Source organism: Homalodisca vitripennis, chromosome 1, assembly GCF_021130785.1.
Source record: "Homalodisca vitripennis isolate AUS2020 chromosome 1, UT_GWSS_2.1, whole genome shotgun sequence".
Lineage (NCBI taxonomy): Eukaryota > Metazoa > Arthropoda > Insecta > Hemiptera > Cicadellidae > Homalodisca > Homalodisca vitripennis.
This window is the reverse complement of record NC_060207.1, coordinates 118813447-118826849: the sequence shown is the minus strand read 5'-3', so window position 1 is coordinate 118826849 and position 13403 is coordinate 118813447. Positions and strand designations below refer to the sequence as shown.

At 33.8% G+C, this 13403-nt stretch overlaps 1 protein-coding gene across 1 annotated transcript in view; it reads left to right on the top strand.

The window, feature by feature from the left end:
• LOC124370442 (nuclear pore complex protein Nup205-like) overlaps nt 1-12982 on the top strand; it is an 85310-nt gene extending 72328 nt beyond the window's left edge. Inside the window, exons 31-33 of the mRNA XM_046828731.1 lie at nt 8437-8650; nt 11082-11206; nt 12826-12982. Coding sequence (XP_046684687.1) covers nt 8437-8650; nt 11082-11206; nt 12826-12909 — 423 coding nt within the window. The 3' untranslated portion in view covers nt 12910-12982. The remainder of the gene's footprint in view (nt 1-8436; nt 8651-11081; nt 11207-12825) is intronic.
• The last annotated feature ends 421 nt before the right edge of the window (nt 12983-13403 follow it).

Sequence of the window (13403 nt, the reverse complement as noted above, 5' to 3'; positions counted from 1 at the left end):
TACATACATCCAGCTTTTTTTGTATACCACTACTAACCAGACAGCGATGATGCTGACACAATTGTACGAATTAACAATATGGTGCAGCTGGACAAATCTGACATCTGCAATCGTGGGTTTATTTGTTTTTTTTTTTGTTTTTTTTATATATTTTTATGGTTATTTGATCTCAGTTGTCCTGTTATTAACAGGAGAAGATCCAAAGTAGCCTGATGAAACTCTGAAAGGGCCTCTGAGAAAGAGAGTCAGGGCTCTCTCTATTCAGGAGAGCAAAAACTTGGGTTACTTGGGAAACTGAAATAATGACAAGAATCAATCATTTACCTTGGAGGGAGACCTGCGGGGTGTGCCGATCACTCACAATGGAGTTTGGCATTTTGTGTAGTAACCTTCAGCAGGATTGAGTGGGCGATTAACTCGTTTAGTCCATATAAAGCTCCTGGGGAAGACAGAGTGAGACCAGTTTACTTGCAGCGAGGGTTGGATATTCTCCTTTCCCTGCCGTGTAGGCTGTTCAGGGTCTCTGTGGCCCTCAGGTACATTCCTCTGTCCTTGAGGATATCCAGGGTAGTAATCCTTGATAGGGTCCTGAACTGGGGAACCCATCTGGAAAGGGTTATCACCAGAGGGAAATGGTTTTTAATTCAATGCAGATGTGTTATAGGTGGAGTCTTGGGGACTTAAGCCGAGGCTTTTGTATTGGCTTTATGTCTCCAGCACCAATGTTTGGAGCTGTTGCCTGGTGGCCAAAAACAGAGGCTAAGATAGCGGTAGCTGGTCTGGCTAGCATCCAAAGGTTGGCTTGCCTTGCTATCATTAGGGCTTTTCCAAGTGCGCCGGGTGCAGCTCTAGCCTAACCTCGTCCCCCCCTGGACATTGTCATTCGAGCTATGGCTAGGAGGAGTGCCTATTGTCTTCAGCAGGCGGGACTTTGGTCGGCCTCGGGCTGCAGCAGGGGGCACTGCAGAATTAGCATCCTGATTCAGGGAAATGCTCTGAACATGATATCAGATCAGATGCCACAAAGATTTTCGATCGACAAACCCTTCAGGATTGTCATACCTTCTAGGGAGGCATGGTCAGAGGGAAAAAAAACCTCTTCCACCAGCGGAGCTTGAATGGTTTAGAGACAGTTCTAAAACAAAAAGTGGCACAGACGCCGGAATTGTGGGGTTGAGACATGTAGGGAACAGGTGGTTCCTATGGGTCCTTATCCCACAGTCTTTCAGGTCAAGTCTAAGCCATTATGGAGTGTGCTCATGAGAATCTTCACCTGCGGTATAGGAGTTAGACGATTAGCATTTTCATAGATAGCCAGGCAGCATTGAAGGTGTTGGTCTCTTGTGTGTTCAATTCCAAACTTGTCTGGGATTGCTATCATGTCATCTCTTCCCTTGCCAGAATCAACAATGTGACTGTTAAAAATTTGTATTATGTTATCAAAAAAGCCTGTTGGCTTCCTGGTCATTAGAGGATCTCTGGGAGTGAAAGAGTCTTGACTAACTTGGACTCAGCGTCCAATATGTTGGGACCTCAACCGTTGTGGCATTTCTAAGTTTGAATCCTTTGGGGCTGTCATGAATGGGTTCACCTGAGAAGGGTGGCCTCTGACCTTTTCTCACTAAGTAGATCTGTGTCTCCTGGGTTATGGGTCTGATTATGGGACATGGTCACCTGAGGAAGCATCTTCACAGAGTCAGTATCCTTCGGGAGGATCAGCTCTGCACAATGTGTGATGAGCAGGACGAACCTGCTGAACACCTGCTCTTTGACTGCCCTGCATTATCAAGGGAGCGGTACGCCATCTTTGGTAGTTTGGACAAGGGTGGCGAATTTTTCCGAGGAATTTAAATTGGTTTTTTATTTTGCTTATGACGCTATTACCAGTTTAACTTTCAAAAGCTTTTATTATAAAAGTAATGAAATAAATGTTGCTTTTCTCTTGTAATAAGAGGAAGTATTGATACTACGAATGGGACAGAGTGGACCTAATCTAACCATGAATATGGTTCTCAACTGGAATATAGGCTTCTTTTAAAGATTGTTCTTTTTCTACAGGATATTCAGTGTTATAAATACCTAATTTATCACAGAATAATATATAAATAAAATATTGTAATTTTACAAAACGTATTTTATTTATGATTTTGTAATAAAATACTTTGAAAATATTGGTATTAGATTCAAGTGAAAAGAGGTACGATACTGAGAATAAATCATGTATACCTCAAGGTATTCAAGAATGGAGCAATGGAATCGATCCATTCGTAATATATACCTCTACGTATTATATTTGTGTGTGTATGTATTTAATTTGGGTAATGTTGTCACCCTCCATATTGACTTCTTCCGGAACAACAGCAGCATCACTTTCAAGTGTAAACTCAAGACTGTCCTTCACGATCTCAGCAGGAATTGACTGTCTCTGTAGGCTTATTCTGTATTGATCATACCTATGGCTGTAGTGAGGGGTACGGGGGAGCTGTGCAGATTCGAGCGAATTCCTTTAACTAGCCATTCCAAAAATATGCTGTTATACTTTCCTCACCCTTCTACTGTAGTGTCTGCCTACCCCAGTGTCATTTCAGTCGTTTTTAACAATATGGTTAACCTAGTACATTATTTAATCAGTAGTCGAAATTATCAAAATTTATTGGTAATTATAGTACAGTTAAAATATTTATATTGCCTATTTAAATATATATTTATTATTGAACTAAATTTCCTATAATTTATAGGGCCCTGATAGGTGGAGGGCGCATTCCTCCCGCTATCGTGACCTCCATACAGTACATGGATTGCTGTTTATATTTATTTACAATAACCAATTGTAAATGGATTTTCAATTTATAAATATCCTAATAATATTATAAATGTGAAAGTGCCTTTGCTTGTTTGTTAGTTTTGCTTTCACGCGTTAACTATTCAGGTGATTGTACTAAAATGCTACATGGACACTCTTAGTGTCTCTGGTGTGAGTATAGGCCTATTCCTATTTCGAACATACCTCTGGGCTACACCCCACTAATGTATAAAGTAGTGAAAAGTCTCATCTTAGTGTCTAAAGTTTTGAAATATTAATTGAAAGAGCCTGTTAAATGTAATCAACTGTTCTATGTCAACATAGTATTATGACCAAACTATCATAGGATTAATAAATTTATTTCCAATTTTAAATGTGTTTCAATTTGTAGTCTTCATAGCATAGAATAAGGTTAAAAGTAACACTTAATATTAATTCAACCTTTTCTCCAGATGATAAAATTGGAAATGTTAATAAAACTATACTTTTAACCACACATTTTAGCAAACATTAAGTATGCAGTACATGGTCAGTAGTGTAATGCAAATATCAAAGACAAAGTCAATGTCAAACTTTAACTGCAGATTTTACGACCGTTATAAAACCAATCTTGTTTTTTTGATAGAAGTAGGCTTCCTAAAACTGTGTCTGCATATATTTTCTTGATCTAGAATCAAGGCAAAATCAACAATGGAATAAATACTAAGACCGAATAAATATAAACTTTTTTGCAGATTGTCTTAATTGTGGTAACAAGGCAAACTCAACACTGGCGTCAGAAATATAATTCACTCTAACCAGAAGTGCACATACATAAACAAAGCTTATCAAATTCCATGTGAAACTGTGGGTAACTTCAAGTGGAATCACAAAGGACTGCACCGGACACTATATACAGTTTTTGAATGATACATGTAAAATCTGCCAAGAACATTGTCTATTTTTAACTTCATCGTATTATATCATAAATGCTTTCACTGAGAAAGCTAAGAACTTCTACTTTGGGACATAGATTCAGTATTACTGAAATCCTTGGAGCTATTCAATTTAATACTTGGAGTTTTAGATGCAATGCAATGAGAGGAATTGTGGACAAAGCCCTGGGTAACTGCTTATATAAGGGGTTATTCTCGCAAACTCTTAAACAACAAACTGAACACTAAATCACTATCAATTGGAACAAATAAAAAAAATTTGACAATAATGATCAAAAATTTTTAACAAAATACCACCCACGACTTTATAAAATTAACAATACAGTTAAGCATACAGCATACAGCATACAGTTTTTGGACAGCTCTGCTTCAACTAACAACATTTTCAAATACATTCCAAAAATAAGATTTAGAAAAACACCAGTTTTGAAAGATATTTTAGTACAACCAAAATTACTTAAGCACAAAGAACAAGAAAACGTGAAAGTTGGATCACAGCCTTGCAATAAACTCAGGTGTTTAGTGTACAACATGTTGTGCTCTACTTTAAAAACATTTACAAGTAGTTCTACACAAAAATCGTACAGTATATTTGAAGACATCATGTGAATAAAAAAATATTGTTGATAAAATTCAGTGCAAGTTGTGCCCTAAAGGTTACATTGGCTCAACAATAAATTCTCTAAGAACAGGGATGACAGGGCACATGGCTTAAAACATAGTTGAAGTTTTGAATAAACATATTCGGTGAAACCAGTTATAAAGATATCACAAAATTTAGGTACAAACAGTCTTAGAACCATGGAACAAGCCCATCAGCTCGTCACCAAATCTAAATTTCCAAAAGGTATTAAATTTAAGGTGACTTAGTCAATAAAGTTAATTTATAAAATCAAATCATATGTTTACCATTCTACATAATTCATTCTTTATTTTCATTTTCTGTGTTGATGTTTGTTTATTGTATTCTTATAGCCCTATTTATCATATTTGATTTCCTGAAGACAGTTTAAGCATAATATATATATATATATATATATATATATATATATATATATAAATATGAAGGGCTCAGGGGAAGAAGGGGGCAAGTCAATTTTTTTTTTTTTTTTTAGTTTGCTATACCAGCGGATTAGGTCAGATAAGTAGCTACCTCGTGTTAAAATTATACAGGAGAAGAAAGAGGCTAGTTAGTTTAAAATCGTATTTAAAAAATATCCATACAGGTTATAAAGGAGGTAAGTCTGAGCGCTTCAGGCTAAGAAGGGGGCAAGTCAGCTGGCGAAGTAAACAGGAAATCGTCTGCAGGCTTTTCGTATCTGTAATATTGATTGTTCTCCAGTATTGATCCGTCAGTGTAGTTGATTTTGAGGTTATGTTTTAATGTTCTGCTGTTGTAATAGTGTTCTTTGCAGTTTTAAAATCTTTTGTGGTGAATAATGGAGAGTGAAAGTGAGTATGAAGAGCATAGTGCAGTGAATGAAGTGAAAAATACGAAGAAGAGAAAACAATTTGGACGTTTAAGTGATGCGAATAAGAAGTTGAACCTTCAGAGCCATACTCCAGGGCCTGATTGCCAATGTAAACATCTCAAATGCTTTGAAATGTCCCACAACATTGCCGGAAAAGTATTTTGTTGAATTTTAATTTAATGAATTCTGTTGACGAACAAAATACTTATCTTTGTGGGCTTATTTCTGTGCAACAAATACAAACAGGCGCCCCTCGTTTAGCTGAAGATGAAGCTAATTTTCGTGATGCAACCTATTCTTACAGAGTCAGATTTTTGTGTGATGAAACAGTAAAGGAAGTACAGTTTGCCAGCAAGCATTTCGTTCAATTTACGGAATTGGAAAGAAAAAACTACAAAATCCTCCAAAGAGGTCTTAAAAAAGAAGGTAAGGCACCCCGAGACGGTCGAGGTAAGCACAATGTAAGGCCTAATAAACTTTCAGAAGAAGCCAAAAACAGCTATAGTAGAACATATAGGGTCTTTCAAGGGCAGAAAAGGCCACTACAACCTGTCACAGTCCAACAAAATATATTTACAGAAAGAATTAAACATAAAAAAAATGTTTGATATGTTCTGTATTAAGCATGAAAATATAAAAGTGTCCTATGAAACATACCGTACAATTTTCTCCACAGAATTTAATATATATCATTTGGCTATCCCCGCATGGACACTTGTGGCACATGCGATGAGTACATTGCAAAATCAAAAATCTTAGAAGCAGAAAAATTACATTTAAATGTAAATACAGACACCGATCAAATAGAGCAAAAGGATACTGAACTAAAACGCTTGCGTATTGAGAACACAGTTTCATAAGAAAAAAGCTGAAAGGTTATATGAACGAAAAAGGATTGCAAAGCTCATTAGCAGAAACAATGAAGACCTTGAGGCAATTTGCTTTGATTTCCAGAAAAATCTGCCAGTCCCAAATTGTCGACAAATGATGTGTACTATAGACGCCAGCTGTCAGTTTATACTTTAACATTCACATTTTATCCACTGGAACCAGCGTTTTTTATACGTATCCACAGACTGTTGGTAGCAAAGGCAGTGACGAGGTTTGCTCCATGATTCACGATTTTTGTATATAACTTTCTAGATCCCAATGTTAGACGACTGCGCATTTTTTGCGATTCATGTGGAGGGCAAAACAAGAACTGGAATGTTTTTTAGATTCCTTCACCAACTGGTACATGAGCAACACAGATTTGATGAAATCATTGTTTGTTTCCCCATAAGAGGTCACTCCTACATGGAGACAGATAAGAATATGGGAGTTATTAAGCAAAAGACTAGAGTCGAGCTACCAAGCCAATGGGCAGATGTGTTCAGGCAAGCCAGGGTTAAGCCTCGACCCTTTGACGTTGTAGAAGTAAAGCAATCAATGTTTTCGGAACTGGTCTGGACTTCTCAATAGCATGTATGTTAACAAGTGCCCCTTCAAATCCAGGCCAATAAGAGAACTTAAGATAACTGGAAAAACTCATCCTCGTTTCATCTTTCATCGAAGCTCCTACAGTGGGCATTTTGATTCTGCAGTGGTTTGTAACCGACAAGTGAAAAAACGAAGGAACTTGGGCAGACAACGAATTCATTCTTCCAGATTATCTATATGAAGGTAGGTCTTATAACGTTATTAATTTAAGAAGCTTAGTATTAGAATAAGTGTTTGAGTGAAGGCTCTAATGTTATCGTGATTTAATCCTTTAATCAACAAAACGACAATAATATTCTATTTAACACAGTATTATTTTTATTTTTTTATGAACTGTATTTTTCTATGTTCTTGTAATAAGAAATTATAAAGAGTAGGATATGGAGAGGGAGGGATAATTTAGAAAACATTCTGAACCACTCATTTGATTTTTCAATGTAAATGGTTAGTGTTAAATTAAAATTGTATAAAATAAAAATAATGTAATTAATTGTATTCATTTATATAAATTGAATTGTAATTAATTTACATCTCTACATTACAGTTTTTGTTACATTTATAGATTTGATACCGATACCCAAGGCAAAGTATGAAGATGTGAAGCACTTGTCCAGGTTTGCGAAAGAGAAGCTAGAGAGTACTTAGAAAAACTTGCCATACAAGTAGAGAAGCTGAGAAAGTTGCAGAATGTCATGAATATTTAGTTTGTAATAGTTTTTTAACAATTAAAACAGGTGTTAACAAAAAATCACTTTGTGTAGTAGATGACTTAACTCTTTTTTTCCCTGGACATCCATTTATTTTCTATGACTTACCCCCTTTATAACGTGTAAACATGGAGTTTATAAACAATTTATGTTATTTTTAAAAAAATCAAGGAAGGTAAGACAATCTAACCTATAAAAATTTTTGTAGATTTTAAGATAAAACTGTATAAAGAATCTAAAAAAATTAAGAAAACTCAAATTTTATATAGAGATTTTCGATCTTAAAACTTAAAAATCAGTTTCCTGTAAAATCTACAAAAACTGACTTGCCCCCTTCTTCCCCTGAGCCCTTCATATATATATATATATATATATATATATATATATATATATATATATATATATATAGTAGTTTGCATTGTAAATACAATTCATATTTTTAAGCTTAATACCAAAAGAAATATTATCAAAAATAGTTTTATTTTATATGTTAGCAATTTACTATAAAAATGTTAAATAGTTTTAACCATTTTCTTATGACTGTGCATACATTGCTCATATAACCTCTTAATTCAATAATCTGTATATTCCACATTTCTATAATTACCACGGGTTATTTGTAAATCTGGTGTTACGTTTCTAATTATTACTCAAATTTAAGAGGTTTTCTGAAATAAAAAAAAATTACACCAGTCAGTTTTTAAGGCTTAAAACAATTATTGAAAGAATTTAGATAACATTTTTCTGCTAGATTTCTATACTCCTTTTGCAAAAACATCACTAGCTCATATTAGTACATTATATTTGTTATTCTTATGTACATGTCTGTCATGTTGGAATTAAATTAATAATAATATAAGTATTTTTTGGAAAATTAAAATTCTGATTATATGTTAATTAGGTTTAGGATTACAATTAAGATTTGTGCTGTTATGAAATCGTACCAATAACTTAACATACTGTATCACAGATCTCCAACATAACACCTTATTGAATTTTGTGTAAAATATAGATAAAACAGAGTAAATTTTGTATTTCAGTTCCTGCCAGAAGGTTTCAACCGTTTCAGTTCTCTGGATGAGTGCAAACAACAAGTAAACCAAGCAATGCATAAGGAAGTCCAAGACAAGCGACAGGAGTTGGAGTCCTGTGAGTTTGTCATAGAGAACTGCCTATACTTGGTGTGGGCCCACCTAGACTTCTACATGTTGCAGGCTATTCCTAACAAAACCTTGGGAATAGAAAATGTCAGAGGTAAGTGTCAGAGCTTAGCCTAAAAATTAGGTACTTTGGGATTATACCGACCACACCAGTATGAAGAACACAAAAATATAAATTTATAGAAACAAACATGATAGAACGAAAAAACAACTGTTTAATTACAAAATTACAACGATTGTCAATTGTTAATGTAGTCAGATTCCGTTATATGCCCCCAACGCTTAAACTTTTTTCTTAGAACGTTATAAAACGATGTAGTTGAGTAACAGAACTAACATTCCATCAATCAACAAGCATTTCCAGGTATTGTGATCGGTATTGTTGTCGCTGTTATCTTATCTTTCTAGAGAATCCCGATTACGGCAGGCCGCGCGGCATCACATGATTATTTAAATTTTTTGCATGATACATAATTGCCTTTCCATTACAATTCAATTTATATTTCTGATCAGCCCCTCTAGAATTTGATATTTTACTGATAGGTACTATCTCGAGGGATGTTTTTCTTTCGTTGACATCAGCACGGGGGTGACACTCGCATTTTGGGCGGCGGAGTGGGATCAAGAATAAAAACAAGTTTTTAGTGTTTTTTTTTCAATAAAGAGTTAAGTTTTTGTTTGGTAATGGTTTTTTTTTTGTTGAATTGTTGTGTTTGGAGAAATGTAGGGGTAAAACACGGAAGTACAACAAAGCGACGCACCAGCTGAACGGGCGGCGAGACTCTGCAATCACGTTATCTACTAGACCGCTCGACTTTGACCTCTGTCTGAGGATGGGGAGGGGTTTGCGATAATACAATTCCTGTTTTATATTGACGAAATACTGTTCTACGCTAATCTAGATTCAGTAGAAGCAAAATGCCAAATAACGATTCATGTCTGGGTGTGGTCGGTATAATCCCAAAAATTAAATTAAAAGTCCCATTATTGAGTCAGTTGCTAGAAAGGATTTTAAAAAATGTTCCATTGTTATATTTTACAAAAACTGAAACACTGGTGTCAATCCTCATCTTTAGGTGTAACACTTAGAAATTAGTTGTTAACATAGCAATAAACACCCCATAGTCTTACATGACAACAAAATAATTGTACATCAAAATGTCATTCATTTCCTCCAGCATCAGTCTTGTCGTAAGCACAAACAGTTTAACACTCCACAATGCAGATACACATGATGCTCAGAGATTGAGTTGTCAATTTCTTATAAAATTGTCTTTATTGCACAATTATGTGCCTACTCCTGAACCTCTGTACAAGTAAAGCAATTTACATTTTAATATTTGATCACATTATATGTGAAATATAAGCCTTTTCAAAGACAATATGTTCTCTGAAAACATCTTTCTTTTATTTATGGAGGGCTAAACTAAGGAAGAGATCATTTTAAATAAAAAAAGCATTTTTTTGTCAACAAGTAAATTTTTATACTTTTGTTTATTGAAAGAAACAATAAATTTGAATAAACAATATTTTACACACTTCTAACTGAAATAAGATTTAAAATGTTTTTTTTCCTTATAGTTAATTTATAGGCCACTAGTTATAGCCCTCTTGCTCAGTTTGAATGAAATGTGTTTGGTAGTTAGTTGTCCAGATTTGTCCTTAGCAACCAAATGATAAACATTTAAGTTTATAAAATTTGCTTTGATCAAATAATTTTGAGAAAATGGCACATATTAAAGACCACCATTAGTTGCCAATAATGGAACTACATCTGTCTAAATACAGTAATAATAAATAAATTGTGATAATGGGATAATCCTGCTATTGAGAGCATCATTGTTGCATAATGAAGTGACCCCAGCCCTGACATGGAAAGAATAAATACGTTTTTACAAGAAAAAAATAGCTTATGACTGTATGAAACAGGTAAAAACGTAGTATGTGTTTACCATTTTAATTAATACCATGTGGGTCTATTCATAATTTGTTTCAAAATTTGCAAACATTTATCAAATTTTACCTGTTTTTTTGTACAACAACGAAGTGCTTTTAAAAGGGTTTTATAAAATTTAAAAAGCTGCAACTTACAAAATTCTCTTGATATAGCAAAACTTACACAAATGATTAAAGAAAATGCACAAATAGCTAACAGCTGGTTATTTTGGAAAAATTGCCCTAACCTTGATTTTCTCATTTAGCAAGCCATAGTTTACATGTTTCATTTATTAAAAAAAATAATGTTTACCGTTGAAAAGTAAGTATTTTGATCTGTTATATGATTGCTTTAGGAACTTTATTATATTTCTCACAAATTGTTCCCTCTGTAATCTTAAAAAACATTATAAATTGTGATTCTGTTGAGCCCCAAAGTCTGTTCAGATATTGTAGAAAGAAGTGTATTATATGAAACACTCTACTCACAGCTAATGTGGATGCTATCATGTGATGGCAATACACAATGTGGACCTAATGACTTTCCTGTTGATACTGCCAGCCACATGTTGAGATGTCTTGTTTTGCAGCCCGTCCCCAGCAGTTGGGAGAGGAGAACTGGAATTTTACAGTGGAACAAATCAACAAACTGAAGCAAGGTCTGATCTCGGTTTTCAACGACACTTTCTGTAAAAACCTCATAGCTGTAACTCAGGTATGTTCCCGCTGTTTTCCCATTTACTCTTACAATTTATATATGTGTACTTGCACTTAGAAGATCTTTAAAGTTTCTATAGTGGTAAGGCTATAGTCACAATCCATTTTAACCCAACATGAGCCCATGTTTTCCCCGCAGTGGGAGCAGGAAGATGCAAACATTTTGTCTCTTGATAGCCATCAGCGTATTACACCAGTAATAAAAAATTAACAAGATAACAACTATTTTATATTTTTATAACAATTCCAACGATACTTTTTCCAACAAAATCCGTAAACGCATAAGCGAGCATGTTTTTGTTGAAACAATTACCATTGGAATTGCTATGAAATTGCTCAAATAGTTGGTGTCTAGTAAACTTTTTATAACGATACTGGTTTTATGTTATTTGATTTTTTTAAAATTTTCAACAAACGCCATTTTCTCGATATTTTTGTAATAAAAAAATAGAAAATGGTGACTGAAAAAGAAAATTCTCGACCTATGTTAATAAGACATTTTTTGTTTGAAATGATTAATACTATTACTCACAGAAGTTTGTGACACCCTTTTGTGAACACTCTGTATAATGAAAATAAGTTTTTCTAATTTGTAAGCTAGGCTTACAAATGCCATCCAACTACGACACTTGTGGCACATTACTTTGTACTTAAATTTCAAAATATGTTTGTGCTCGTACTATTATCTGCATTGATTTAAATAGTAAAATTGTAACACTGCACAATGAATACAATGTAAATTTAAGCCATTCTAAACATTTGGCAATATTGCTTTCTATAACTTTGAAACAATCAGCTAAGGCAGACATTACACTGAAGGGTAAAAGAACATTTTTTATCATTAAAACATTAATGATAAAAAATGTTGATTTAATTTCATTTAAATTAAGAAATTATTGTATATTTCTTATGGTAATAAATATTACAAGAATATATGCCAGTCACATACGAAAAGTAATACATTTTGCCAAAATGCACATGTTAAATATAATTAGATTGATAATCTCAAACCCAATTTGCAACATTTGAATATGGAGTAGTACTTTGATTATGTGATGTAATTGTTCCTGAATTGAATCAGTTTGCCCCACATCTTGTTCAGACCACAATGCGTTTGGACAAATCATAATTACTGTGTATTAATCTAAAAATGTAAGTATTTTGTACTTAAATGTCTGCAGTAGACGGTAAATTTTGGTTTTGATAAGATACAGGGAATGCTAAGATTCCCAAATAAAACGCTTTTAGAGTCATGTGTACCTGTAATTGTAATATTGTTGTTACAGTGGACAAATTGACAACCTCTTAAATTTAGTTTTAATTCTGATTGTTTGGAAAGTTTAAATTGAACATTTTTTATTTAAAGAGTGAATTATTTATCATTTGTGTGCCAAGTTAAACAGCACTTAATATACAAAATAAACATAAAGACAACATAACACACATGCTTAACATAAAGTTAAATATAACTTTTCTTTTGCTATTATTAAATCATTTTAAATTTTGTATTTAATTTTTTTTACTTTGTGAATTACCTTAATTTTATGGTCAGATGGGTTTAGGTAACTTATTGTATATGTATACGTTAATATATAGTTCTGAACTGTTGTGTTCTAGGACATGAGTACCAATGATCGAGGTTTCGTTGAAGCCCTCATCAGGAGGATAAAGAAGTTGATTCAATTTGTGCCCAATAAGTGAAGTTCTTACTCGCCTTGTGTTTTTTACTATTGTTAATTTTTATACTAAGTATTACATGAGTATTTTGTTAAAACTTGTACATTTATTTTCCTCCAAACAGATGGTGATCATAGAGAGGACTAACCATCTTTCTCTCATTATGTAAGATCAACTTTCTACCACCTAATTACTGCCTTTCTTATCTTGCCTTCCAATTTGTATCAACTGATATTTCAATTACAATCATTATGATAACTAACATTACTGCTAAATTAGTTAGTATGGCTGCCCCTCTATTCCTTTGAGCAGTGTGGCATTTGGTAACACCACGTTGTGTGTGTGCAAGATTGATGAAGTGTCTGGTAATTATTTTATGAATTTTCCTATTTTACTGCTTTAGGTTAACCCTTTAATTATAAACGTTGGTAGCAGTACCAATAGGGAAACCAATCAAAGTGCTCAAAATCATAGGAAATAATTATACCAAATGCAATAGAATACAAGTGGGCACTCTG